General features: G+C 40.4%; 1 protein-coding gene across 1 annotated transcript in view; it reads left to right on the top strand.

Moving 5' to 3' along the window:
* Positions 1 to 25284, top strand: part of LOC141432543 (uncharacterized) — a 74617-nt gene that overhangs the window by 35294 nt on the left and 14039 nt on the right. Inside the window, 23 exon segments of the mRNA XM_074094151.1 lie at positions 8887 to 9008; positions 9959 to 10021; positions 10680 to 10769; positions 11288 to 11447; positions 12046 to 12236; positions 12772 to 12993; positions 13746 to 13910; positions 14317 to 14559; positions 15249 to 15374; positions 16288 to 16548; positions 16946 to 17079; positions 17715 to 17918; positions 18191 to 18332; positions 18847 to 19079; positions 19600 to 19834; positions 20049 to 20511; positions 20800 to 20950; positions 21545 to 21770; positions 22275 to 22452; positions 22977 to 23131; positions 23473 to 23601; positions 23987 to 24217; positions 25008 to 25243. Of these exon segments, the coding sequence (XP_073950252.1) occupies positions 8892 to 9008; positions 9959 to 10021; positions 10680 to 10769; positions 11288 to 11447; positions 12046 to 12236; positions 12772 to 12993; positions 13746 to 13910; positions 14317 to 14559; positions 15249 to 15374; positions 16288 to 16548; positions 16946 to 17079; positions 17715 to 17918; positions 18191 to 18332; positions 18847 to 19079; positions 19600 to 19834; positions 20049 to 20511; positions 20800 to 20950; positions 21545 to 21770; positions 22275 to 22452; positions 22977 to 23131; positions 23473 to 23601; positions 23987 to 24217; positions 25008 to 25243 (4355 nt within the window). The 5' untranslated portion in view covers positions 8887 to 8891.

Genomic DNA, 25284 nt, shown 5'->3' with positions numbered 1-25284 from the left:
TATTGGAATACAAGAACCTGTACACGGCTTTAAGAAAGCGTTTCACAATTTTATTGATGTTAAATAGTCTATCGACGCCTACAGATTAATTTTGTTTATATGTTACGGCTCGTGGATTTGTGAATTATGATGCTCTCTCCGTTCGGACGACCTTTACAGTAATTATTTCTACATTATATCTCAACGTTTAAGAGTGAAAAGTCATATATAATACATCAACAACACATACGGTTCGTAAGCTTCACAGCTTGCATACGCCATAAAAGGCTTGTGACGCGACTATACTGACATGACTATGAAAGTAGCGACCATTTTTCTTCAGTGATAAATGCAACATCTTGTTCCTATTTTGAACAAGCCACTCTTTTCATTGAAACCAGCTTTGTGAAAGATCTCAGATGTCTTGCAAAACGGTGTCTTTAGAAAAGGTTAGACTAATCTAAACTAATAGTTGTACGTGTAATCAGATAAGAAACGAGCGGCGTGACGACCCATTTAAATCCAAAGGGAAAGGTAGTCCTGGAGGTCGCGAGCGCGAAGTTGCTAGGAGCCGTGGGCGGCACCCGGCGCCTCCCTCCTACATCTAGCCTGGAGGGCTCAACTCAAACGATGGAATCCATTTCTACATTTAAATTTATCTTCATACTGCTAACAGGTGATTATTGGGATTCCAACCGCCGTTAGCTGTCAACTTAAATAACAGGATTTCTGTATCTTGTTTGATGGAGAATGACGTTGGTGGCTATCCCTGCCATTAGGTTATTTTATAAAAGAATAACGAAAGCCAGTAAATCCCAGTAAATTGTAATTGGCTCGTCTTCCGCTTGGGCCGTTTTGATCTTTAAATTACATAGACATTCTAACTGGACATAACACCCTTCGGTCTGTTATCTTCCTGCAAGATTTCAAAGAATTGCACCATCCGTAGTAACTTCATGCATAAAGATCCTAATGCAATTAGCCAGCTAGCCTCATGGTGACAAAGCTTACAGTTTACAGTCGTGCTGAAAGCGTCTGCCTCAGTACAGCTTTTAATCTTATTTAGTGACGTTTTAATATGATTCATACTCCGCTGTGTTTAACACTTGAACCACCGAACGCCGCCGGCGCCCTACAAAGTTCGCGTTTGAACGCCGCGACAGGACTGTGACAATGACAGTCCACGTTACAGCGCTATCAGAGCCTATCACTCACTCTGGAGACACTGTCCATTTTCGTTACTCGTATTCTTAGGTATATACCGGGTGTGGCCTGTAATATGAGCAAATACTTAAAACATAGATTATACTCGTCAAACTGAACAACATTAGTTCAGCGACTTTTAAAAATAGGTTGTTAGTTTTTTAATTTTTATTACTATACACAAAAACTGCCACTTTTATGTTATAACCAACCTGTAGTACTTTTACCATTAAAATATCTTGTTTCTGATATCCTGTCAATCGTTCAAAGGTTAACTGGAAGAGATCCCTTTAAGGGATAAGTTCGCCTTTGTACATTCAGCAACAAAGATATAGAATACAGCCAAAGTGCAAAAAATACGTACCTATACACGACCTTAATGTTCAGGCAAAGTCCTGTATACCTATTTTTGGCACTTTGGCTGTAAGTACTCATATATTTTTTGCTAACTGAACATGTGTTTTTATGTATAATAAAGATTTTTACAATAGAATACAATACAAAATATGATTAAATTTTTTTTTATTAATAATAATATTTATTATTAATTTATTCGTATAAGAAATTACATTACATGCCAAATTCCAATACAAATAAAAAAAACAAAAACATTACAAAATCAAATGAAATAAAACTGTACAGTACTCAAATAAATCTAAAACTAAACTACCCAAATAAAACAAAAATTAAATTAAATTAAAAAAGAAACCAAACTATGTCAAATAAAATAAAATTAAACACACGTCAAAATAAATCAAATAAATTAAATATATAATAAAATATTTTTATTTATTTATTTCATTGTCAAGTCGTGTACATTATAATAAGAATGATGTTACATTGATAAAAGTTAGACCATATTTAACACCCTGTAAATGCACACAATATAAAATACAAATAGTTTATTTCCGAAAATATTAAAAAGACAGTAAAACTTGTGCTGACCCCGACACTAGACTATACGCTGTCAAAATACGACATGAAATAAATTAATTACATTAAATTGTAGTCATGTGTTGATATTATATAATGATATTGATTAACATTATGTGATACCAGTACAAGAGTTATTAAAATTTAAGTAGGTAGGTAATAATAGAGTGATAGTAGAGATGACATCTCCTGGCGCCTTAACTCACGCACTGCGCCCCACTAACGAAGCGATTATCGACCGCGTCTTATTTCAATTTAGTTCGTAATAACATGGCGTCAACAACGTGTGACAGTCATCGTGACTATTTAAAAATGTTATTGTAGAGGGGTCCATGCATTCAAAAAAGTTTCTGGTCTTTGCGTGTGTGCATTTATTGTGATACATATTGTACATGTTTCGAAACGAATATTTAGCTTAAATTGAAAGATTTAGATGCCGCATTGTGAGCTTCACAGTTTTAATTTGCTCGTGTATGAGTGTCCGAAATATCTGATTTTCAATGGCCGTTGATTAATGTTATAACGATACTTATAGAATTTAAAGTATATGATTCCCTATTATTAGGGCATTAAGATTCGCGCTTTCAATTTACTGACACGTCCTTGTTCTGAACTTGTACGTACGTCGCTGCGAAAATCTATAAGTACTTGTCAGAGGTTGAAGATTCGTTTAGTTAAATTTATAGTTATATTATGCCTGCCTTTACCAGTTTCTTCGCTCGCGTAAACCATGAAATCTGGCAGTTGAATTCAAATTCCAGATTTTACTAAATTCCCATGGATAAACTCGAAAAATTATAATAACATTGCGTAACTTTGTATAAAGAACATCCGTGCAAAATCTTATGTCTCTATATATAGCGGTTGAGATTCCTAGATTTTACATGTGTACATCCCGCGATCCTCTGCGAATATCGGAACAAAAGTAGCATAAGTATTCCAATTATACCAGAGATTTTCATCTATATTCGTACAGTTGTTTTAGTGTGAAAAAGTTACAAACAGACACCAGAAGCGAAGGGGGTGGCGAACAGGGCAATCGCCCGGGACCTCGCACTGGCAGGGGCCTCGCACAACAACCCAAGCAAATTTAAAAAAATATTGATTTTTTTAAACTATATTTTCGCATCACATACTTTTCACGAAGGACAAAGTGCCTCGCAAAGACCGGCCACCCGGAGCCTCACAATGGGTAAGGCCGCCGCCAGACACACACTAATAAACTTTCGCATTTATAATATTACTATGATTGTACGCGATCATCTATATAATCTCTGCTAAGCGAGTATTTGTAACCTCAGGGGGCCAGCAGTCTTGTCACCCCAGTGGTGTCAAGTTGACAAATGACAGTAAATTATTAAACGCTCCGCCAAGAAACCAGTGCGTAACTAATTCCCTTCAAGCTACAAAGGTTTGAATTGAATGAGCTCCATTCATTTGTTTACCATAAACATAATCGATGAACATGGCGCCGGCCGATTCAATTGAATCGATAGGGACGTGTATTCGATTAAATTCAATTACTATTATTTGTAAATCGTTGGAAGACATTGCCAAGTGTTTTGTAAATCATATAAAGGTCCCACGATCAAGATCCTTTTGTGATTGGGAACATTTAAATATATGCATGTCCAGTGCAAGATCCATTATATACAACATTATTTACGTACACGGTAATACTATGACTACTCAGGCATGCCGGCTGTATATTTCGCACTCCTAGATCAAGAGTATATCGATTCAAAATAATACCCCATTTTGATTTAGACTTCATTCAACGGTGAATTGTTTTGAGTTGACGTACTCTTGATGTACGAGTGCGATTTGATATTATTTGCATCCGTGATGTAATAAAAATAAGATTTGTTTGTCTAGTAAATATTCTACCAGCGAAGTGGACCTGCAAATGCCCAATCTGGCATATTTTATTACTCCTTTTCCAGGCCCTGTCATAATTTAGTCAAATAGCAGTAAAGTAGCCGTGTTTACGTAAATATAAAAGTACCTTATCTTGTACCAAAGAAATAAAATTTATTGTTTTGTTTTCCTTTCGCCATTCGGAATGCTACTGTTATATTGTTTCAGGGGAAATATGCTTTGTCCTACTTGGAGTAGGTATTAATCAAATCAACCTTTCAGAAATAAACTGGACTTTCCTTTATAGGAAAGGGAAGTTGTGATGATCATTAATTATGAGTAAGTATACTTTTTGCCATTGCGAGGTTAACCGCATTCGTCAACGCCACATCTGGTGCTACCTTTATATGGTAACCCTTCTTGTTGGGAGATATTTGCGTCCATTGCCAGGGTTGCCGAGATAAACATCGAGATATAATTATCAATGATAATAATGTCTATTCCTGCATAGGAAATTATGCGTAGTGTGCATCCTAATGCAGGTAATATTGAGCGTCACTTTTTTGACGACACTTCGATTGTGTGTATCCGAACACGAAATACTATTTAATGATACGATAAACTGTAGAGTAAAAAAGACTGATAATTACCCGATAATTTTCAAATAAATTGATGAACAATCTTGATAATTTTCAACCCGGTCTGTTAGAAGGAATTAATTTATTAGTGTAGCAAGAAGTCTACACACAAAACTCTGCGATCAAATATAGCTTTAACCAATCAACCGAATAATGCGAATCTGTAAAAAAGTAAGCTAAGAAACCGTTTTCCTTTTCTTGAGGCCGTACGGTGTCATAGACAAACACCCACATTTATTGACAGATGCACACAAAGACTAACTGCTTTTGCAACGGATAATAAAATCATAGTGTTAAATAAAATCTGGCTGAGGCTTTGGAAGCATTGCACAGAAAATCCTTGACAAAATGTAAAGAATAAACTGTTTGTTGTTTTTCGTTTTCAGAGATTTTATTTTAGCGTTCGTGGAAGCTTCTTAACATAGAATAATCCCTCTAAGATACTTTTATTTTAAAACTGAAGAGTTTTGTTCACGATTTTTCCTTTAATAATTAATGGGGCTGCTTCTTCGTATAATTTTGGAATAGGATTTCACAACAACAATTTTTTGTTTGTTTGTTTTGTTATTGATTTATTTGGCTCGAATTTTAAAGTTGAAGTTTACGGCATAAGAGTATTTTAAAAGTTCTATTTTTAATCTTACGCTTACAATTACACCTTTTTATTAAATTCTTTTATTAATTACCCGATTTATTAGCTTTGCATACCCCACCCATAATTTTATTATTATAAAATGCTGTTTTACAATGTCTAGCTTATTATACAAATACATACATATTTAATTATGCAGGAAACTAATGTGCAATGACATTACGATTCGCGACTGCTGGACAGTTACATTATTAGGCTGAGGACGTTAAAGTGACGTAGCGAGAAAGTGACGTAGCCCGACAATTCCATTCCGATAACTTGACCGGCTGGGAGCGTCCTGCCTCAAGGACTATTTGCTCACATTATACGCGAATACTCGGGTATAATGGGACGGTTAGGACAGCGATAGGGCTCCGCGATAAATGTGTGAAAATCAGATAATGCTGACGTGTGAGAATGGGAAACGTTGAAGGTGTTTTGATTCTTCACTTAAAGTTAACGGCACAGCAAAGGAGTGGAATACGGTATTTGACTATTTTGTATATGTTTTATAAATTAAAACTACACAATACCTGTTATCGAATAGAAAAACAATTTTTAAGCTACCTTTACAAATAACAAAGTTATAAAGGTTTGAAATTCAAGATTAGACAGAGAAATACGTACTGGCATGTGACGTCACACGTCAGTACCGCCATACTTGCTGCATAGAGAAAAGCGTTTGAGAAAGAGACAGGTATATAGATTTTTCAAAAAATCACTACAAATCCAATTTTCAACCGATTTAAATTTTCTCTTCGCTAAAACATTTTCGGTATTTTATTTTCATAATAATATTAAGATATGGCAAAATCAGGAATTGTCAAATTCCGTATTCCCTGCCTGCGACTGTTTCCTGAACACTACAATTTGGCCGCTTTCAAGTCTAGGGTGAATGAGCATTTACTAGGCAAGCGTGCTCTATCGTAGGCCTCATCCTTGCTTTCCATCAGGCGTGATTGTGGCCAAACGCAAGCCTATATTGTATTAAAAAAAAATACAAGAGACTCAATTGAAATCTTAATTGATATCTGATTCATTATGATGTTTTAAACTTTCGTGACTATCGCTCATTGTAACGAAGCTCGAAGATATGTCGGGACTTAATCAGAACTACTGTTTATTGTTAAAAATTAACTAGACGTTTTTCCACATTGCGGCGGCCGTGGTTACGAGTTGACTATTTACCAAGTCAGGAGTTGAATCAACTCTTAACGTAACCGCGTTCCCGCATTGGTCGAAACGTCGAGGTAATTTTGAATAATGAAAGTCAAAGTCAAAGTATTTTATTTCTTAGGAATTTATGTCAATAAATAATAGGGCCTATTACATAACAGGATTAAAGAATGGCATTAAATATAAGGTAACGTTTGTATAGCGTGTCCAAATATTCATAGCAGCTTGAATACGATTTTGAGACTGGAAGCACTCAAACGTAAGTAAGTGCGGCAAGGGTGCGGTACCTTTTCGAAATTCACTGAGTTTCCATTCAAAGGAAGCACCCTACAATTGACTAGATGCAGACCATTATTTATTCCTAAATAAGCAGTCTATCGTAATACCTAATTGTTTTCTGGTGCCGAAAAAATTCGATGGTGTGTGTGAAGTTCTCTATCCGCGCTGGACCCACATTTGAACTACGGCCTAAGCCCTCTTATTCTGAGAGGAGGCATGTGCCCAGCAGTGGGACGTATATAAGCCGAGATGATGATTCGAGAATATTTTGTAGTAGGTAGGTACCTAAAACTCGCATATTCCCAGAGATAAAATTAAGCTATGTAGCTTCCATATATAAGTAGCAAATTTCGTCGAAATCGTTAGAGCCTTTTCAGAGATCCGCGAAATAAATAAATAAATACATAAGAAATAGACGTTTAAAGAATTAGACAGCTTAGCATTTTTTGCAACAACTGTCATAACCTACTTTACAATTTGTATTTATTACTAAATAGTAATTGTTTAGATACCTAGTTAGGGTGGTACGAGTAGGTACTAGGTAATTGTAATTTTATGTATTGTGATTGTTAATTGTACAGGTACGGGTTTGTATCCAGCTCTTCCCTCATGCTCTGTGACTGACTTAAATTATCATTCGACAGATGGTCCGCCTGCCAATCGTTTTCCTTATTATCAATTATTGTTTAAATACTGCTTTTTTTCTGAATAATCAAAAACGCTCGTTCTTGTAAGTTGTTTTAATAAATAAGAAAAACAGACCCGAGGCCGTATTGCCTACCGTATGTGACGCTCGCGATCGCAATTAAAATGACAGATTTCTGATACAAAAACTGTCATTTGATAGCGATCGCGAGCGGCAGTAACGTTAGGCAATACGGCCTTCGATTAACGTAAACCGTCGTAAAGCACTTGACATCGTTTCGGCGAGACTATTCAACCGATCATAGGTTCCTGATAAATATAATAAAATCGTTTAACAGTCGATCAGGGCGGTATAAAATCATATCTCAAGGCGCCCTCAGCAAAGGGTGCCCGAGGGTGAGAAGTCAAGCAAGATCGATGTAAATTGAGCTCCGATACTTTCTCTGGAATTACATTTCGAACATCTTGTTTGTTTATTTCCCTGCTGGGGAATATCTAGTAATATTTTTATACTCTGTTTTATTACATCAGCAACGTCTAATGGAATCCTTTATATATCTTTGACTATGACAGAAAATAGAGCGATGTTTCGTATGATATGATCATCTATGATTGTAACTAAAATTATATTATTTTTAAAAGATGTTATCCAAAACAATGTTTTTATTTTAATCCCATTAACACATAATTAACGAAACAATTACCACTGAGCCAACGGGTACGTGTTAACAAAAAGCATTTTTGTATCTTAATATCATGTTTCACGGTTGTGGTTTCTTCGACTAATTAACTATGATTCTACTCGGTCATCGCATCGCTCTACGGAAAGTTAGGTTTTTGTATGAAATACTTTATTTCCTTGTTATGTTTATGTGTAACGCCCGTCACAATCACTCTTAAAAGATGGAATCCATCCGTCATCTATTGTGGAGTGCCCCAACACTTTTGCTATAATATGACGTATTGGATTTTTTCCCCTTTATTTTGAAGACTACACAATGACCGTTCTACCAGGGCCCTATAGTGTTGCTGTAGCGATATCATATAGATTTTGTTTTCGATGCTTTTTCTTCCTCAGCCATGTTATCCGTTCCTGATACGCAAGTGTAAGATGCAGCATCGAACGCAATAACGTTTGCATATCGCATAGACTTACATTTAATAGCACTGTTTGACTCGGAAGCCAATGGTCGTCAATTTCGATGAAATAATAATGCCCTCTTAGGCAAATGCTCTTATTTTTTTAATTTCTATCACACTTTGCAATAAAAATCTCATTGGATCGACGTGCTTCTGGAAAAAGGACCAAATTTTGTAGAGTGCAAACAGGCCTAAATATAGGCGTTGATTATATTATTATTTAACAAGTAAAAATATATTAACTAATGGACAACACAATCATTGCTCTGTATCCCCACAGTATACTCGTATTGTTACTTTCAGCTTTAACATGTTCTCTATACAGAGTGTAGCTTAGTGTGTAGACTACAGTAGATGCTGCTCAACTACAGGGTACTTTTATTTATTGTTATTTCTGTTCTCCAGGCATCATGGAGGAGCGGGAGGATGACGGCCCGGGCGTGCCCGACATGACGATGATGCCACAGATCACAGAACAGGCCATCAATGACAACCTCCGCCGCCGGTATAAGCACGACCTCGTATACGTATCCTTTTTACTTGCCGGTACTACTTTAACCTAAGTGCCACTTCTTTTACTATTACTTATTATTGTGGTGCCACGCTCTCGTAGATGGACTACTTAACCACCACTCAGTCGAACAAATTGAATCAGCACATTTGACTTCCTGATACGCTTTTTTTGACGACTATGACAAACTCAAAAATGTTTAATTTCTAATCATAGTGACAAGGTATAATGATGCCAAAGTTTCTGGCTATGTTAAAATAATATACCTAGTGCCATCCACGAACATAGAATATAAACTTTTGAATATATGTAAACCTAACGTATAAGAACTCCCGAAACATAAGCTGCTAAACAGATTTAGTTAAATGGGCTGTCAAGTGAACGAGTATCGTTAATAAGTGATAATGGGTATGAAACATTACTTGTAATCTTGAATGGCAGGCAACCGTGTACGCTTATCGGCGTTATAGCAAATGTTTTTCACGAACGCTCGTTTTATGAATGACTTTTTTGCGAAAGAACATAGGGGAAAATAGCAATAAGAATTATCTTACAAAGTAGAACATGCTTTTACAAAATGTCATTGCTGAAAATGTTATTTTTCGGCTGAAATTCATGTTTTTATAACAAGTAAGTTTACCGGTATGAGTATATAAAAGCTGAAAGAGGATTGTCCTAGCAACGCGTGTAAAATCTCTTTGCCATATTAAGGGAAATATTCATGAAGAGTATACGAGTTCTGGCTCTGTAGGTACATACATACAAAATATTATGTTTTACTATTTGTGCCTCAATTTCGCTAATAGGTAATATGCGTAATAAATCTCGAAAGAGAACGGTATTTGCAAGGACCTGGTTTCCTGTTGAAGTCTAAAATATGCATTGTTAAACCTTTGTAATTTTAATTTGTTATTAGGTATTGCAGAAATAGCACCACTGTTTATTTTCCTTAAAGAAACATTTCAGACTTACACAGGATCCATTCTAGTCGCAGTGAATCCCTACAAGGAACTGGGATGTTACACAACGGTAAGAATACTGCTGCTATTTTGATGTCTGAAATCAAAGTAAACATATTCAAAGGAGCATGATACATAGTAACATTAGATCAAGAGGTGTGTCATCATTGTGACTAATAGAATTAAAGTGGGATAATATCTGTATCCTCAGAATAGGGGAGATAGTATTCACAATTGTAAATACAATCTAAGGCTTTTTAGGTGCTTTATTGAGCTATATAGCTACGTATCATTTGCGTTGTTAATATTATGTCAATTCAACACATGTTTCTTATTGCAATTTATACAATAATGAAATAGATAAAGCTTCCCGTTTTCATGGAATCATTTACACACAATGAACCACTTTCTAGGAAGTGGCACGCCGGTGTGGTCTGAGATAATGTTAATTAAGGTAAAAAGGCGTTAAATTATACGTCACATCATAATCAATCAAAGGAAATCGTTGATTATCTAATGGAGATCGTTCATTCATCAAATAACGTAGTGTCTCATCACATTTTCTTGCTAATCATATTTATTTCCGTTGTGCGAATAGAATGAATTGCATATCTACGACTTATACGTTATACAAGACACATGTGCCAACTCCTTTTAAAAACAACTTGTTAGTTACCTACCTACTTACACTTATAATCTGATAAAATAATTGAAATTTAATTTTGTAGGAGCACATGCAAGATTTTCGAGGAAAAGCCTTCGGGAACCTTCCTCCGCACGTATTTGCTTTGGCGGAGTCCGCTTACAGCTCGTTACGGGTAAGAAATCTTTATTCATAAATTATAACTGTTTATATCTGTTATCAGTCCTTCCACGCAAACCCGGTTTGAATTTCAACAGAAATCATATTCGATGATGTGTCCATTAAAAACAGTGGCTCTACTAAAACGAACGGCCTATTTTATTATCTGAATCCACTTAATATCGTACTGAAATATATGGAAATGTTGGAACGTTCGCGAACGTCCGTTTCAGTTCGGTCAGTTTCAACAGCGGACATCGGAAATTGATATCTCAATCCTCTAACACTTCCTTTGAGAACTTGATCTGACTCAACTCGGCGAATAAACTGTCGGAGTGTATTTTTTCAAAGGTGCTTCCCGCTTCTAATAAGACAAAGAATGTAGATCCAATGTGATTGCTTGTAAAGTCCAAATTTGAAATGCTTATAAACTGAATGTAATTCCATTTGAATAGACGCTTTTAACCTGTCGATCAACGAAGCTTTTACTTATCTCCAGTTAATCCCTGTAATTAAAGCAATCGTTCTGTTCAGAATGGCGAGAAGAATCAATCGGTCGTGATATCGGGAGAGAGCGGCGCGGGCAAGACTGAGACGACCAAGCTGATATTGCAATATCTGTGCGCGGCTGGTGGTCAGGCGACGTGGGCCGAGCAACAGATCCTAGAAGCTAACACCGTTTTAGAAGCGTTTGGTAACCAATAATTAACTACTCTTTTTCCTTTAGAGCCTCCGCTAACTCGGCGTCCGTGCGAAGTGCACGTGTCATGCCATCTAATAGAGCAGCGCTGCGTGAGGCGGGTGAGCTGCCCTATTAGATGACATGAAACAACACCCGCCCGAGTCAGCGGAGGCCCTTAAAAGTGTTGTGCAATTGTATAAGGCGCACTAGTTGTTAAACATCCTTTACTTAGATTATTTAGAATTTTGTGTTTATAGCTTTGAAATTCAGTACCCGCGAAGACAACTTGTTAAATATTTGAGAAAACTTTTTATGATGTTATGATATACTCAAATTACATTCGTACAACATTAACGAACGAGCTTTTTCAATTGATAAACGAGTCCTAATTTAACTTCGTCGTCATTATGCACTCGAAAGCGAAATGATGGGCGTTTTCCCGAACCTTGCAAAACAGTCTAACGTGATGTTGAAACAGATAACTTACCTTTAAAGGTTAAAAGATAAAGGTACCTGCTTGGGAAGTCTACTTTACACACCACGTCTTTTATCTTTTTCTTCCATTGCTCTCAAAGTGGATATGTGTTTTAACTTGATACATAACCCTCAGGTAACGCGAAAACAGTCCGCAACGACAACTCGTCTCGCTTCGGCAAGTTCGTCGAGGTGCGGTTGGACCACCGCGGCGGTATTCGCGGCGCTGTGCTCCGCGACTTCTTGTTGGAGCGCGCGAGGATCACCGGCCCGGCGCCCCGGGAGACCAATTACCATGTGTTTTACCAGCTTGTTGAGGGAGCAAAGGTGAGTGTAAAGTGAAATCGAAGCGAGAGTACGATTAACGGCATTTTCGGAATTTAAACACTAAAATTACCGATCCGTTTAGATATAGAGTTCGTGTTTTACCCAGGTCCCTTAGTACACATCGTTGACAGATGAGTAATCCAATCAGTGAACTACGGCCAACTCTTTTTCCCAAAAAGGCGCTTAAGCTATAATTCTTTCGAAGACGCACTAGAACGTGCTAAGCGTAGGTGTAGTGCTCACGAAAAAAAATATTGCTGCTGTTGTAGTTCTCACAGGGGCCCAGTGCAGATATGAAACTTCACACACCCTATAGAACTACTTCGCAGGTAGTTAACTGTAGGTATCCTTGCGATGTTTTCTTCAATGAAAACGGCTCGAATCCATGTGACCCACCTTTGAGAAACTATAGGCCAGACCACTAAGCTAGAAAAGTTTTTGTTTTCAAGTATCGTAGTTAAACATTGTTATTGACTAAGTAACAATTTTCTAGTGAGGGAGGCCTCACTTAACATCCTCATGTCCTCAATTCCAGCACAACGCAGAACTCCGCACAGCGCTCCGGCTGCGGGACGGCGTGCACTTCAAATATCTCCGGCCAGAAGACGAGGATGCCCGCAAGGGGCTCGGCGGCGAGCAGGGCAAGCTGGAAGCGCTGCAGTTGGCGCTGACAGTGCTGCAGGTGCCGCCGCAGATGTGCGAGGGGCTGTTCAAGGTGCTCGCTGCCGTTCTGTGGCTCGGGAACATACAGTTCCAGGTAAAGTTGTTAATATGATACGTATTTAGTTTACTTAGGGGCTGTTTCACCATCCATTGATTAGCGTTAACCGACGGTTAATGTGATGCCGTCTCCGTCTATTCCAACAAAACAAATAGAGACGGCATTAACTGCCAGTTAACACTAATCAATGGATGGTGAAACAGCCCCTTACACTCCATATCTAATTAGTATGTTACTTATCTTTCGCAATTAGATTTTGTTAGGACTAAAAGTGTGTAGAGTGTAGTAAGAATGGCTTGGAGCTGCGATTTTCGAACAGACTGTTTTTGAAATACCCTGTAATATTAAAATACTTGTAAGTGGCTGGAGTCTTTTTGTTTGTTTTGATACCTCCGCAAAGTAACGCCTGATTCAATAAATTATTTGGAGTCTTTATATTGTATTTTTAACATGTATGATTTTATGAATCTGAGGCGTACCATAGAATTAATGATTATATAATGGCTGTTTGGAAACAATTCCGAACCGCATTTCGGGATCGCCCTGGATTCAAACAGCGTTCTAGTTGTTATTAAAAATATAATTGTGTTAAAGAATTTGGATGTCATTATCATTAAATAATATAACATTGTAATTTTTTTTTCGAAAAAAGTATACCTCGTTGAGTTTCTTGCGGGACTCTTCTCCACAGAGCTTATTTCCGCACCGGTGGTATATTTTTCGACATACACAAGTGCTTATAACCGAAATTGAATAAAGATTTTTTGACTCTGACTGAATAATTCCAGGATGTAGACGGCGAGCGCAGCGCCCTAGCCGCAGAGGACGCGGAGGCCGTGGATGCCGTCGCAGCCCTACTAGGCCTGGCCCCGCCGACCGCGCAGAGAGTCTTGCTGGAAAGACAGATCAACGTGAGGGGAAACGTCACTGACATACCGCTGAGGCTACCTGAGGTATGAAACGCTCTTCTGCATCAGTAATAAGTTTAAGAGGTCATTCAAGTATTACGTATGCAGAATTTTAATAGTTTTTGACTCCCCCTCCTCCTTGTCAGCATAAATAAGCAAAGTTCTAACCCCTCCCCTCATGCGTATGTAAACAATAGCAATAGCATATATTTTTTAAGCTGTGACAAAATGTTTCATTCTTATAAATACTTAACTGTTTATATAAAACACATACAATTTTGATTATAATAATATGAAAAAAATAAGACATTCAAAAGTTTCACGTATCGTACTAAATCCTATAAGCAATACTACTTCCCCATAATTAAATTCACGCGATACGATCAAAATATTAGTAACTAATTACCATAGCACCCTTCCCATGTATTATATGCTAATAACCCTTTCCCAGGCTCGGGAGAACCGTCACGCCATGGCGCGAGCGCTCTACTCACGGACGTTCGCCTGGCTGGTGCGCCACGTCAACAGCTGCTCGGCCCCCGGGCGCGAGGCCCCGCGGGCTCTGGGCGTCCTGGACATCTTCGGCTTCGAGAACTTCGCTTCGAACTCTCTGGAACAGCTGTGCATCAATTATGCTAATGAGAAGCTGCACATGTTCTTTAACAATTACGTATTCGCTTTGGAACAGGAGATTGTGAGTATTGCTGTGTAATAATTTTTACTGTTGCTCGATGAAGATCTTCTGATTTATTAAAAAAAAAATGGTTTTCAAGTATTGTCACCGCAACTTTGTCCATTAAACTAATTTTATCGATACGATTACTTAATCTAATCACACACCACACGTGGAGCTTCACTATAGGCTTTGTGAATAGGTTCAGAGTTGCTCAGCGAGCTATGGAGAGAGCTATGCTCGCGGTTGCACTACGAGATCGGATTAAAAATGAGGGGATGCGTAGGAGAACGAGGGTCACCGACATAGCTAAGCAGATTAGCTCGTTGAAGTGGTAATGGGCAACCTGGCTAAAACCGCTCCGCTCACGGTGGATGCGGGCCGCTTCCAACCGAAGAAACTGGAGGGGGAGGCCTACGACCAACAGTCGACGTCCTGAGACCGTTATGATAATGATAATGATTACGTAATAGTTAATACGTAGCAGATTCGATACTATAGAATAGAATCATTGCGTGTCAAAAATAGCGAAGGGGAACCCATTGTATAGAGTGAAGAAATACTGGTATCGACGAAAAATCTGCAAAAAAACTACAAAAAGTTTAAGAATAAACATTAAATATAAGACTGATTTTCGTAAATGTTTATTTATTTTTTATTTGTGTATTATGCAAATGTTGTTTATAATATAACATTATTTTCATTTTCAGTACCGCCAAGAAGGCATCGTCTACAACCAAATCCAGTTCACTGACAACGCAGCCTGTCTGGAACTGCTTGAGAAACCGCCCCGGAGTCTGCTGAAGCTGCTTAGTGAACAATGTCACATGCCAAAGGTATTCACTAGCTCTAAACCAAATTTCGTAGCCAATATGTTGTGCCTCGAGAGTTGAAATGAATGATTACACACACAGCTACGTGAAGTACCTATTGCATAAAAGGAGAATGAATTAAATGAATGAGTGAATCTCAAAATCCTTGTTCTTGTGGGCAACATTTTAAAGCACAAGTCTAGTCAATCAAAAAGAAGACATGATCTTGTGTGAGTGACCACAACTCTGGTGCGTCCTCAATTTCCGCAGCGATGTAAATGCAAATATGGGCAAAATTTATTCAAATAACGAATTAAATTATTGTATGACGAGTTAAATTATTGTATGATTATTTTATTCAAATATATTGTTCGTGAAATGATTTATTCGCGAATAATTTATGATTGGTGCGTAGATAAAATGTTAATCGTTTTGTTAATTTGTATGGAATAACCAAAAATCTTAAATATTTTTCGTGACCACTATTCGAATAAAATGACGGATGCCTAACGAAGCATTATTGGCAAATAAAATGAATAAAAATAAAAATGATTTATTTCAGACCACATATAGGAATGGATCCTTATTGTCTATACTATGAACTCCATAGCATTCACGCATCACGACAAAAAGTCGCGAGTTATTGTTTATTCGAATAATTATTCAGACAAAAACTTATTCATTGCCCATCTCTATGCAAACGCCATACACTACAGTAGTATGTTTCCGAAATTAGTATATCGCTGATTGCTGCTCAAACGACACGATAGCTATGGAAGATATTGTGACTTACTTCATTCGACATCTCTTTCTACCCTCGTAATATACCGTGTGACAGACAGAAGTGGTGAAAACGATTATGATCCCAAGTGCGTCAGATCATACGGCCAGTGTAACATTAATTACTCTTTAATTTAAATCCCTTAAATCTTTTCAGGGCTCCGACAGTGCTTACCTAACGAACATCCAAGGGGAGTTCGGCGAACACCAGAGTTTCGTGAAAGGCTCTCGTCGCAAATGGGAAGAGGAGTTCGGCGTCCAGCACTACGCTGGGACGGTCTGCTATAGCGTGCAAGGGTTCGTCGATAAGAACCGGGATACGCAGCAAGACGCGTTTATAGACCACTTAAGCAGATCCGCTAACCCGTTTGTGAGGGAGCTGGCGGATTACGTGCAGGATTTGGCGCCGCCTGGGCAGGTGTGATATTTGTAACTCGTCCAGCTTTTCGCTTTAGCTTTTTTTTTTTGTTTACCGGTGGATGCAAGTGGCGAATTGTAGTTTATTATGGCACTCTAAGGGGTAGACCTTGGTTCAGCAGTGGATATCTTCCAGCTGATGATGATGATAATGATGATGAAGTAGCTGTTGCCCGCGATTCTGCCTGCGAAGAATTCGTTTATCATATCGTTTCATTTAATATCTTTATAGTGTCATCGCATTGCTTGACAAGGGAATCACTTATGACACTTACTGAGAGAACGTTCTGGGGTAGGTCGGGAATCAAATGGTTCGACTGTACAAAAACTGGCTAGTAGGAGTACGGAACCTGTTCAGACTAAAGGCAAAAGATTCAAAAGTACGCTATTTTTTTCAGGACATGTCGCTATCGAGTCCCAGTTCAATGGGTACAACACAAAGAGGAACCTCCAAGGGGCGGCCGACTGTCGTGGACACGTTCCGTGCGCAATTGCAATCGCTCGTAGACATGTTGCAAGCCACTGACGTATGGTAAGATCTATTCTGTGCCCTGACTTAACCAACCTGTTGTATACAATTCTGGCTGCTCCAAAATTATAAGCGTATGATGCATGTTGACACGTGATGTCATTGGATATCATTTAGTATGTTGCCTAAACGCCATCCTGATTTCCCGAGTATTTGACTTTCTTAGTCCATGGAATAGAACGACCGGCCACTGGGCAATGCGCGAAGTGATTTGCTTCGGATTTAACTTCCGCGTGAATTGATTCTTTATCGAGATCCAACGCCTAAACCAATCACCGAGAGAGGGCGGTGATTGCCTGCTGTAGCCGTGTCATCAGCGAAAAATGCATAATGCAGCCCTGAAGCTTAGGAATGTCGTTTATGAACAATGAGAGAAGGATGGGAGAGAGAACAGAACCCTGGGGAACCCCGGCCCTGATAGGATGAAGGACAGAAAGCGTACCTTTCACTTTATAGCGAAAACTGCGATTGCGTAAGAAATCTTATATTACACGTATGTACAAGTCGGTCTGGTAGTCCCATGGCATAGAGCTTTCAACCAAGCCATTACGCTAGACTTTATCGAATGCTTTCGCTACATTGAGGAAGATAGCCCCTGTGAGATTATACACTTTTTAACGTCCCTTGTTATCCCCCAGGTACGTCCGCTGTATAAAGCCGAATGAGAACAAAGAGGCTGGCACGTACAGCGACCAGCTAGTGCTAGAGCAGCTGCGATACTTAGGCATGAACGAGATAGTGCGCATACGCCGCGACGGCTACCCCGTGCATCTGCCGGCGCCGCTGTTCGCCGCGCGCTACCGCTGTCTGCTGCCGAGACCGAACAACAATCCCGACATTGGGTAACATTCTAGAATAGCTGCCAAAGTTTGAACAAAGCCTTAATACTTTAATAATAGAGTGCATGTGCCGACATTTCTTACCACCTTGGCCGCTCCGAAATATATCTGATGGCGACTGTACAGCGTTAATATCTGAAGAGCTAAAAATGGTTTGATGAACTATGAATCTTTATTCCTTTTTATTTTCCTTTTTTTTATTCCTTTTGTCTTTCTTGTTATATTTCTTTATTCCGCCAACCGGAGAGCTTACTTAGATTTTCTTTCCATTTCAGAGCCGTAATGGCAATTGTCAACGCGCCTAAAGACGACTGGCAGATAGGTCACACGAAGATATTTATGAGGAGCTCGGTCCACATGCCCCTAGAAGCCAAACGAACAGGCCTGCTGCAGTCTTCAGCTCTAAGATTACAGAGAGTAAGTGTACTTTGTAATCCATTCATACAAATCATCTTCTGCTTTTAATTATCTAATTTTCCAAAGCAAAATTCTGCACCTACCCGTTATTTGATCAAAATGTGACTTAATTCAATGGTTATGCACGAAGTCCTGCAATGCCACAGGGTTTTCTATCAAAATCATAGTTCAAATAATATATGTTTTTTATAGTGGCATCTTCGGCTGTCAAATTTGCAGCATAGTAAAAAATTAAAACAGAACAATCTATTCTGGCTACTGGATAACCTAAAGTGACATTAACTATCATTATTTGTGGATACATCAAGCTAACAAGCTAACACGTTACCGGTAGTCTTGTATAGAGAGGCACCTACAGTAGAGAGATCTCTATCGGGTATGGGGAAAGGACCGAAGCCCGAAACGTCGATAACGCGATGTATAATACAGCAGCTTATCTACTAGATAGCATAAAAGGTAGCTATAGACCTGCATCGTAAATATTCATTGCTTATATCGCCTTACCGTTTCACAGTGGTATAAGGGTTCAGTGAAACGCCGCCAATACCTCCAATGGCGCAACGCCGTGATAGTGCTCCAAGCGGCGTGGCGCGGCTGGAAGGACCGCGCGGCGTTCCTGCGCATGCGGCGCGCGACGCTGACGCTGCAGCGACACTTGCGGGGCGCGTTCGCCAGGGAGGTGGCCGCGGCGCTGAGGGAGATGAAACGAGTCAACCAGGAGATCAAACTGAGGGAGGAAAGGAACAGGTCGGTGCTGAGGTGTTACTTTAAAATTGCTGTTTGAAAGAGATTTAAGTTGTAGCTTATTGTAAGCCAGGGTGAAGAACAAATATAACACATCAGATGTCGTGAAATAAGAAATTTGTCCTCATTTTGTCACAATTTATCTTAATTTTGATAGCAACGAATGTCGCTTTCTCACGGTTTTACCGTTTAAATTTGAATGTGTGTCTGTGTGTGGTGGATAAGCTAAAAACAAGTTAACCGATTTAAAAGAAATAAGATAAAGACTATTCTTATCACGGGAAAATACAAGTCCCGCGGGACGCAGACGAAGTTGCGGCCAACAGCTAATTTATGTTATAATTGTGAGACTGTGACAAAGTTTACATGAAATGACAACCTTACGATGTGAAAATGCCTAGATTAGATAGGCTGTAGTTGAAGTTTACCTAAAAAAAAAACTGGCCTTCTGCTGTGATGGGACCGCCATGGGATTGCGGACATTTAACCATATGACAACCCTAACCTAACCTTACTCCTATAGCCTCGCCGAAAAAGCCAATCAGGAGCGAGTGGAGCTAGAAAACATGGCGGACCAGCTCCGCGGCTTAGCCAACCCCAGCGGGCGCGTGGACTCGGTCAACTTGGACAACTTGTTCGACTTCTTGGCGGACGTGCCGGCGCAGCGCGGCGCCCCCGACGGGCAGCCCGCCCACCAGCCCAGCATCGCCGAGATCGGGGACTCCATGCAAAGGCTGGCTGAGGATATGAACCACGAGGTACGCTATATATTGACCTGTGCCGTGGTAGCCTAGTGATTTGACCGGTGCATATTGAGTCGCATAATTTTCGCTTATCATAATCATAATGTATGTAATGTTAGTCAGAATTTTTGATATTCAGAGCTTTTTGGGCTCATTATTTGTGTGCCGAGTATTATATCTACTCTCGTCGGTTTTTCAACAGCTCACTTATTTTAGTATTTTTTCTCAGTTGGAGCACGTCCTTGCGGCTGAAATGAACGAACTGAGCAAATCCACTACCGAAGCGCAGCGCAAGCCAGACGGCGCACCCTCGGAATCCATCCCGCCACCCCCACCTTCTTCTCTACCCCTCACATCCATCCACCAACCATCAACCCCCATGACAACATCAACGTCGTCGACCAACGGCATCATGACAACATCCACGAACGGTGTACCAGGAATTATGACTTCATCAGCCAACGGTTTACCAGGGTTAATGACGTCTTCCACAAATGGGCTACCGGGGGCAATGACGTCGTCAACGAACGGATTAACACCGTCGTCGGACGTGATGACGTCGTCGATGACGCTGCCGCCGCCGCCTCCGCCGGCCGGGCCCGCGGAGGAGTCGCCGGTGTTCCCGCCGCCCCCGCCGCCTTGTACTCTGCCAGAACCCGCCGGACCGCCGCCACCGCCACCAGCGGCTAAAGGTAATTTTATTGTGAAAAGTATTACAGAAATCTACAGTTGTAAGAGACTTAATGGATAACTACAGAGTGAAAACAATATATGAAACTCCTTTTTCTGTATAATGTAACTATGATAATTTAAAAACCATATCGTGAATAGATGTATACTATTTACAGTAAAAAAATGTATCTTTCGGTATATAAAATAATATCGCAAAGTTTTTATTTCATTTCAATGTAATTTAGCGACAACAGCCCTCCAAAAACATGTCACAACTCCCACTTCACCATCATCAACGTTCCATTCAGATATAACTCCGCCGGAGCTCACCAATGGGGTGATTCCGAACGGCAAGCTCTCAGTGCTGAACGGCAAAGAGCCTATCTACGAATCCGTGATACCGCGCCCGAACGCTGATCAAGACATGCCACCCCCGCCGTTGCTGCCACCAGAAAACGGGTAAGTGGAAACTTCTGTTAAAACAGTAGAAATTACCAATAATCCACTCGGACACGACTTTACTGTAGCTCACAAACGGGGTAATTCCGAATGACTAACTCTCATTGCTGAATGGATATGAGTCTATCTACGAGTTTGTGGTACTGCGCCAGACATTACATCGCCGCCGTCGGTGCCACCGGAAAACGGGCAAGTGAAAAGTTCTGTGAAAATAGCAGAAATTATCTACTCGAACACGATTTCGCTGTAGTTTACTGACGGGGTAATCCCAAAAGTAAGCTGTCTACAGACAGCACATTACATTTATGATTCCGTTATACTTTATCCGAGCGCTGAACCAGACCTTCCGCCGTCGCCTCTACTTCCATTAAAAAATGGCTAAACGCGGGCTCTGTTAAACTGGTAGAAAATTAAAATGTATTTTGTGGAAATTAAATTATTTTTGTTACAGAACAAAAGCTATAGATTCATAACACAGATAGAGGTTTCGGTTTTGCTAATGCAAAACGTTTAATACATTAAGGGGCTTTGAAATGGATTTCCATGAATGGATTCGTCGTTGGAAAATCCATATTATCAATTGCTTCATTGCAGTTTTTCAACAAGAGAACCCGAGCCGGAACCATCGGAGCCACTGCCACCGCTGCCCACGCAGAAGACCCCACAACAGAAACCAGCGAACATAATGACGAGCAGCATGACGTCACAGAAGCTACCGTCCTCTATGACGAACAGCGTGACGTCGCACAAGTCCGCCACGCCGCCGCCGCCCATACCCATGGACACTTGCATGAGCCCGCCGCTCATGATGAATGGGGATGTGAGTACATAACTCTTTTTTTTAACGATAAAAGGCGTCAAAGAAAAGTTACATATCACTGTACCACAGTGCCTCTGTGGATATCCAGCGTCCATAGCGTATATAATACATACCAGTTAAAGCGATAAATATGAATATAATAATTTAAAGAAATTGACATTAAATTTTAGCATGAATAGATAGACATTCTATCTATAGGTACCCTTACAGGGTGTCACGTACCTACCATCTTGTAAAATTACCATCTAATAATGTAATGAGCATGAATTTGAATGAATAAATATGAATATAATATTAATTCATTACAGTCGTCTCCAACTGCAAACTATACGTCTCCGTTTTCGTCATTCAACGACAACAAAACTGAAGTAGCATTACAAATATGAAAGTTTCTGAGAAAATACAATGGGAAAGGGTTTTTTTATGTGTTCTAGTTACAATATATTTACGTAAACCGTAAAATTAAATACAAAATCGGGGAATAAAATTTAAATTCTCTCATAGGGTACAGAGCGCAGCGCCCGTCGCAAGGAGCGCGTCGAGCGTCGCCTGCATCAGATGGAGGCGGCGGCCACGCCCCCCACCTCAGCCGTGCCCCCCACCACCCCGCCCGCCGACGCGGCCAATGACCTCGCCGAGTTCGCCAAGCTCTATTTCAATGATCATCCGCGATCGCCTGAAGGTACAGTTTAGACCCGTAAGAAAAATTATGAAAGACGACTTTCAAACGCGATCGTTTTAGGCCCTCGCAGTAATAAAACTAGCCCTTTTTTAAGTTTAGACTAGCCTAAGATACTCTGTTAAAGTTGAGAGTGGGTAAATACGGATGAAGCGGGTTAGAAGTGAAATAAAAATACTTCTAATTTAACTTGTATCCATTATTTCCTGTTTAGCGCTGCCTAAAAATACACTACTCCTAAAACCGAATGAAGGTATCTTCTAATGCACACCACTCTTTCCGGTTTTGTGCCTTTATAGCCTTTTTGAAATTAAATTGTGTGAAATTTTGACGAAAGTATTCCAAGACACAAATCTCTGAAACAAACAGTTTGTCAATTGAATTGGTAAATAATCAACATCAAAGAAATGCGGATCATGACAACTCATAAAAAGTACCTACTTACTTCAATTGATTGGTTGCGTCAAAAATCGTTCCTTGGAACACAGTTTTTTAAGGAGTCCACTATACCGCTATTTTCTCTCCAGGCACGATAATAGCGACGCTCACACGCAAGAGCAAGTCCATGGAGCTGTTAACCAAAGAGGAGATGATAACGTACCACAAAGGCAACAACATTCCCACCTCGCACATACAACTCCACGATCCGGACAGCGTCACTGCCGCCGTCAGCATATTCCGCGTGAGTTAATAATAATTTGTTGAATCAGGGGTTACTTTACGGAGGTGCATATCAATGAACCTTCATCCATATCAATGGACCTTTGAAGGGTGACCGAAGTAATTAAGTTAATAATTGCATTATGGGTTAATAAGCGAATTATTTCAAACAAGTGAGATAGAAAGCCAAGGTAAAAAGCGGAGTTTTGGACGATGTCGCGATGACACTTATGCTCAAAGCTTGTATTACACTGATGGATATACTCGTATATATTATAGGACCAGAATACTGAGTCTGTATCGCCGTGACAAGTTTTAAAACTTCCTTATTTGGGTAGTGTTTAAAATTTGGTTCTTTTTCAGGACTTGTGCCGGTACATGAGAGGTGAACTAACTGTGGATAAGGAGACTCAAGTGATTCAATCTTTGATCGGAAAAGGATTGGAGCGGGAGGAACTGAGGGATGAAATATTAGTTCAGTGTGTTAGACAGGTAAGGTATTACGAGTTATACGTTAGTCATGGTTATGGTATGTATTTCTCTCTTTAACCTCTTGAGTTCCCGCGTACTTTATAAGGACAAATTAACGCTATCAAAGTACAAGCTTAAGCTTAACTTAAACGAGATGACGCGCGTTATATCACATATTACTAAAAAACAATATTTTTCAAATGGCACTATTACTCTAATTTTGGAATCAGGCAGGCACTGCACTACTTAGAAACAATAAACTATTGTTAGTTTTGTTTAATAATAATTTCCGGTTTTTGAACGCATTATACATCTGTCTATCTAATCTATCTAATACCTTTAAACGAGCTATTCTATATAATCAGAACCTCGGAAACCGGCTCCAACGATTTCGTCGTTTTGTCAGATAACGGAATGTCCAGTGGAAGAGTGGGCGGAGCGCGTGTGGCTGATCCTGTGCCTGTGCGCGGTGGCGTGGCAGCCGTCCCGCGGGCTGGCGCGGTACTACTGCGCGTGGCTGCGCGCGCGCGCCCGGGCGGCGGCGCCGGCGCGCGCCGCGCACACCGCGCAGTGGTGCCTCGACAACTGCCGCGGCGCCGCGCCCAGGCTGCTGCCGCCTAGCACGGTTGAGATCGCGGTGAGTACACTCGACCGCAAAAGGGGCATTTTCACTAAAAAGTGTACCCTTCATAATTTTTCCTACTCAGAATGAAAAGCACAATCGATTCCGACGAATGTCAGTTCTGTGACGTTTTTTTTTTTCATACACTCGGTATGGGCGTCACGAAATCGGCTCATAAAATTTGCATGAAACAATTAAATACATTTTGAAGGAAAAGGTACACGTTTTTTTGAAAACGCCCAAAGGCACAGGACGGCAGCGAGCTAGAAGTGCGGCGGCTCTATTTACGTGGCTGTGTATGAATACATCACACCGACGGTTGTTCTACAGCCACGAATGTAGGCCCGCCGCACTCCCGACTCGCTTCCCTCCTGTGTATAATTTACGCTTTAACTATACCGCCGACACCGACACCGACACAACTAAGCGAATTAGCTCTTTGAAGTGGCAATGGGCAGGCCATATAGCACGGAGAACAGATGACCCAAGCGCAGCGTAGGACAGCGTACTGAAACAAAATGCGCTGTGCTGTTTGACGAAGCCTCAAAACAACGGGTATTTTTTTATTATGAGAGGGAGGGAAACGACTGATGGGAAATGATCACCACCACCACCCATTGGTTACCAACAAGTCGAGGCGAGTCATTGGTCTGCTGTCGGCTTTTGAAGTATAACCCCTTTTCTTGAAAGATCCGACGTCATAGCTGTCTGGAAACACGATGTCAAACACCAGAAGTGAGAGTGGCTTCAATCTAACCCCACGGCGCACCTAATGACACTTTGATCAACTCGTCTTTGCTCGCAGGCGATGCGCCGTCTCGGCACGATAGTCTGCCGCTTCTTCTTCCTGGACGGGCGCACGAAGGCCATCGACGTGCACCCGGCGGACACGGCCGCCGCCGCCGCCGCCCGCCTCGCCGACAAGCTGGGGCTGGCGCCGCACTCGCGCGCCGGCTGGGCCGTGTACCAGCAGCGCGGCGGCCGCGAGGAGCACGTGCGGGCCACTCACTACCTGTATGACGTCATCGCCGCCTGGGAGATGTGAGTGTCTACCAGTACAGTACAATAGGTACTTTGTATAA

Source organism: Choristoneura fumiferana, chromosome 11, assembly GCF_025370935.1.
Source record: "Choristoneura fumiferana chromosome 11, NRCan_CFum_1, whole genome shotgun sequence".
NCBI classification, from domain to species: Eukaryota; Metazoa; Arthropoda; class Insecta; order Lepidoptera; family Tortricidae; genus Choristoneura; species Choristoneura fumiferana.
Note: the sequence above shows the minus strand (reverse complement) of the source record. Positions and strands in the feature narration are given on the sequence as shown.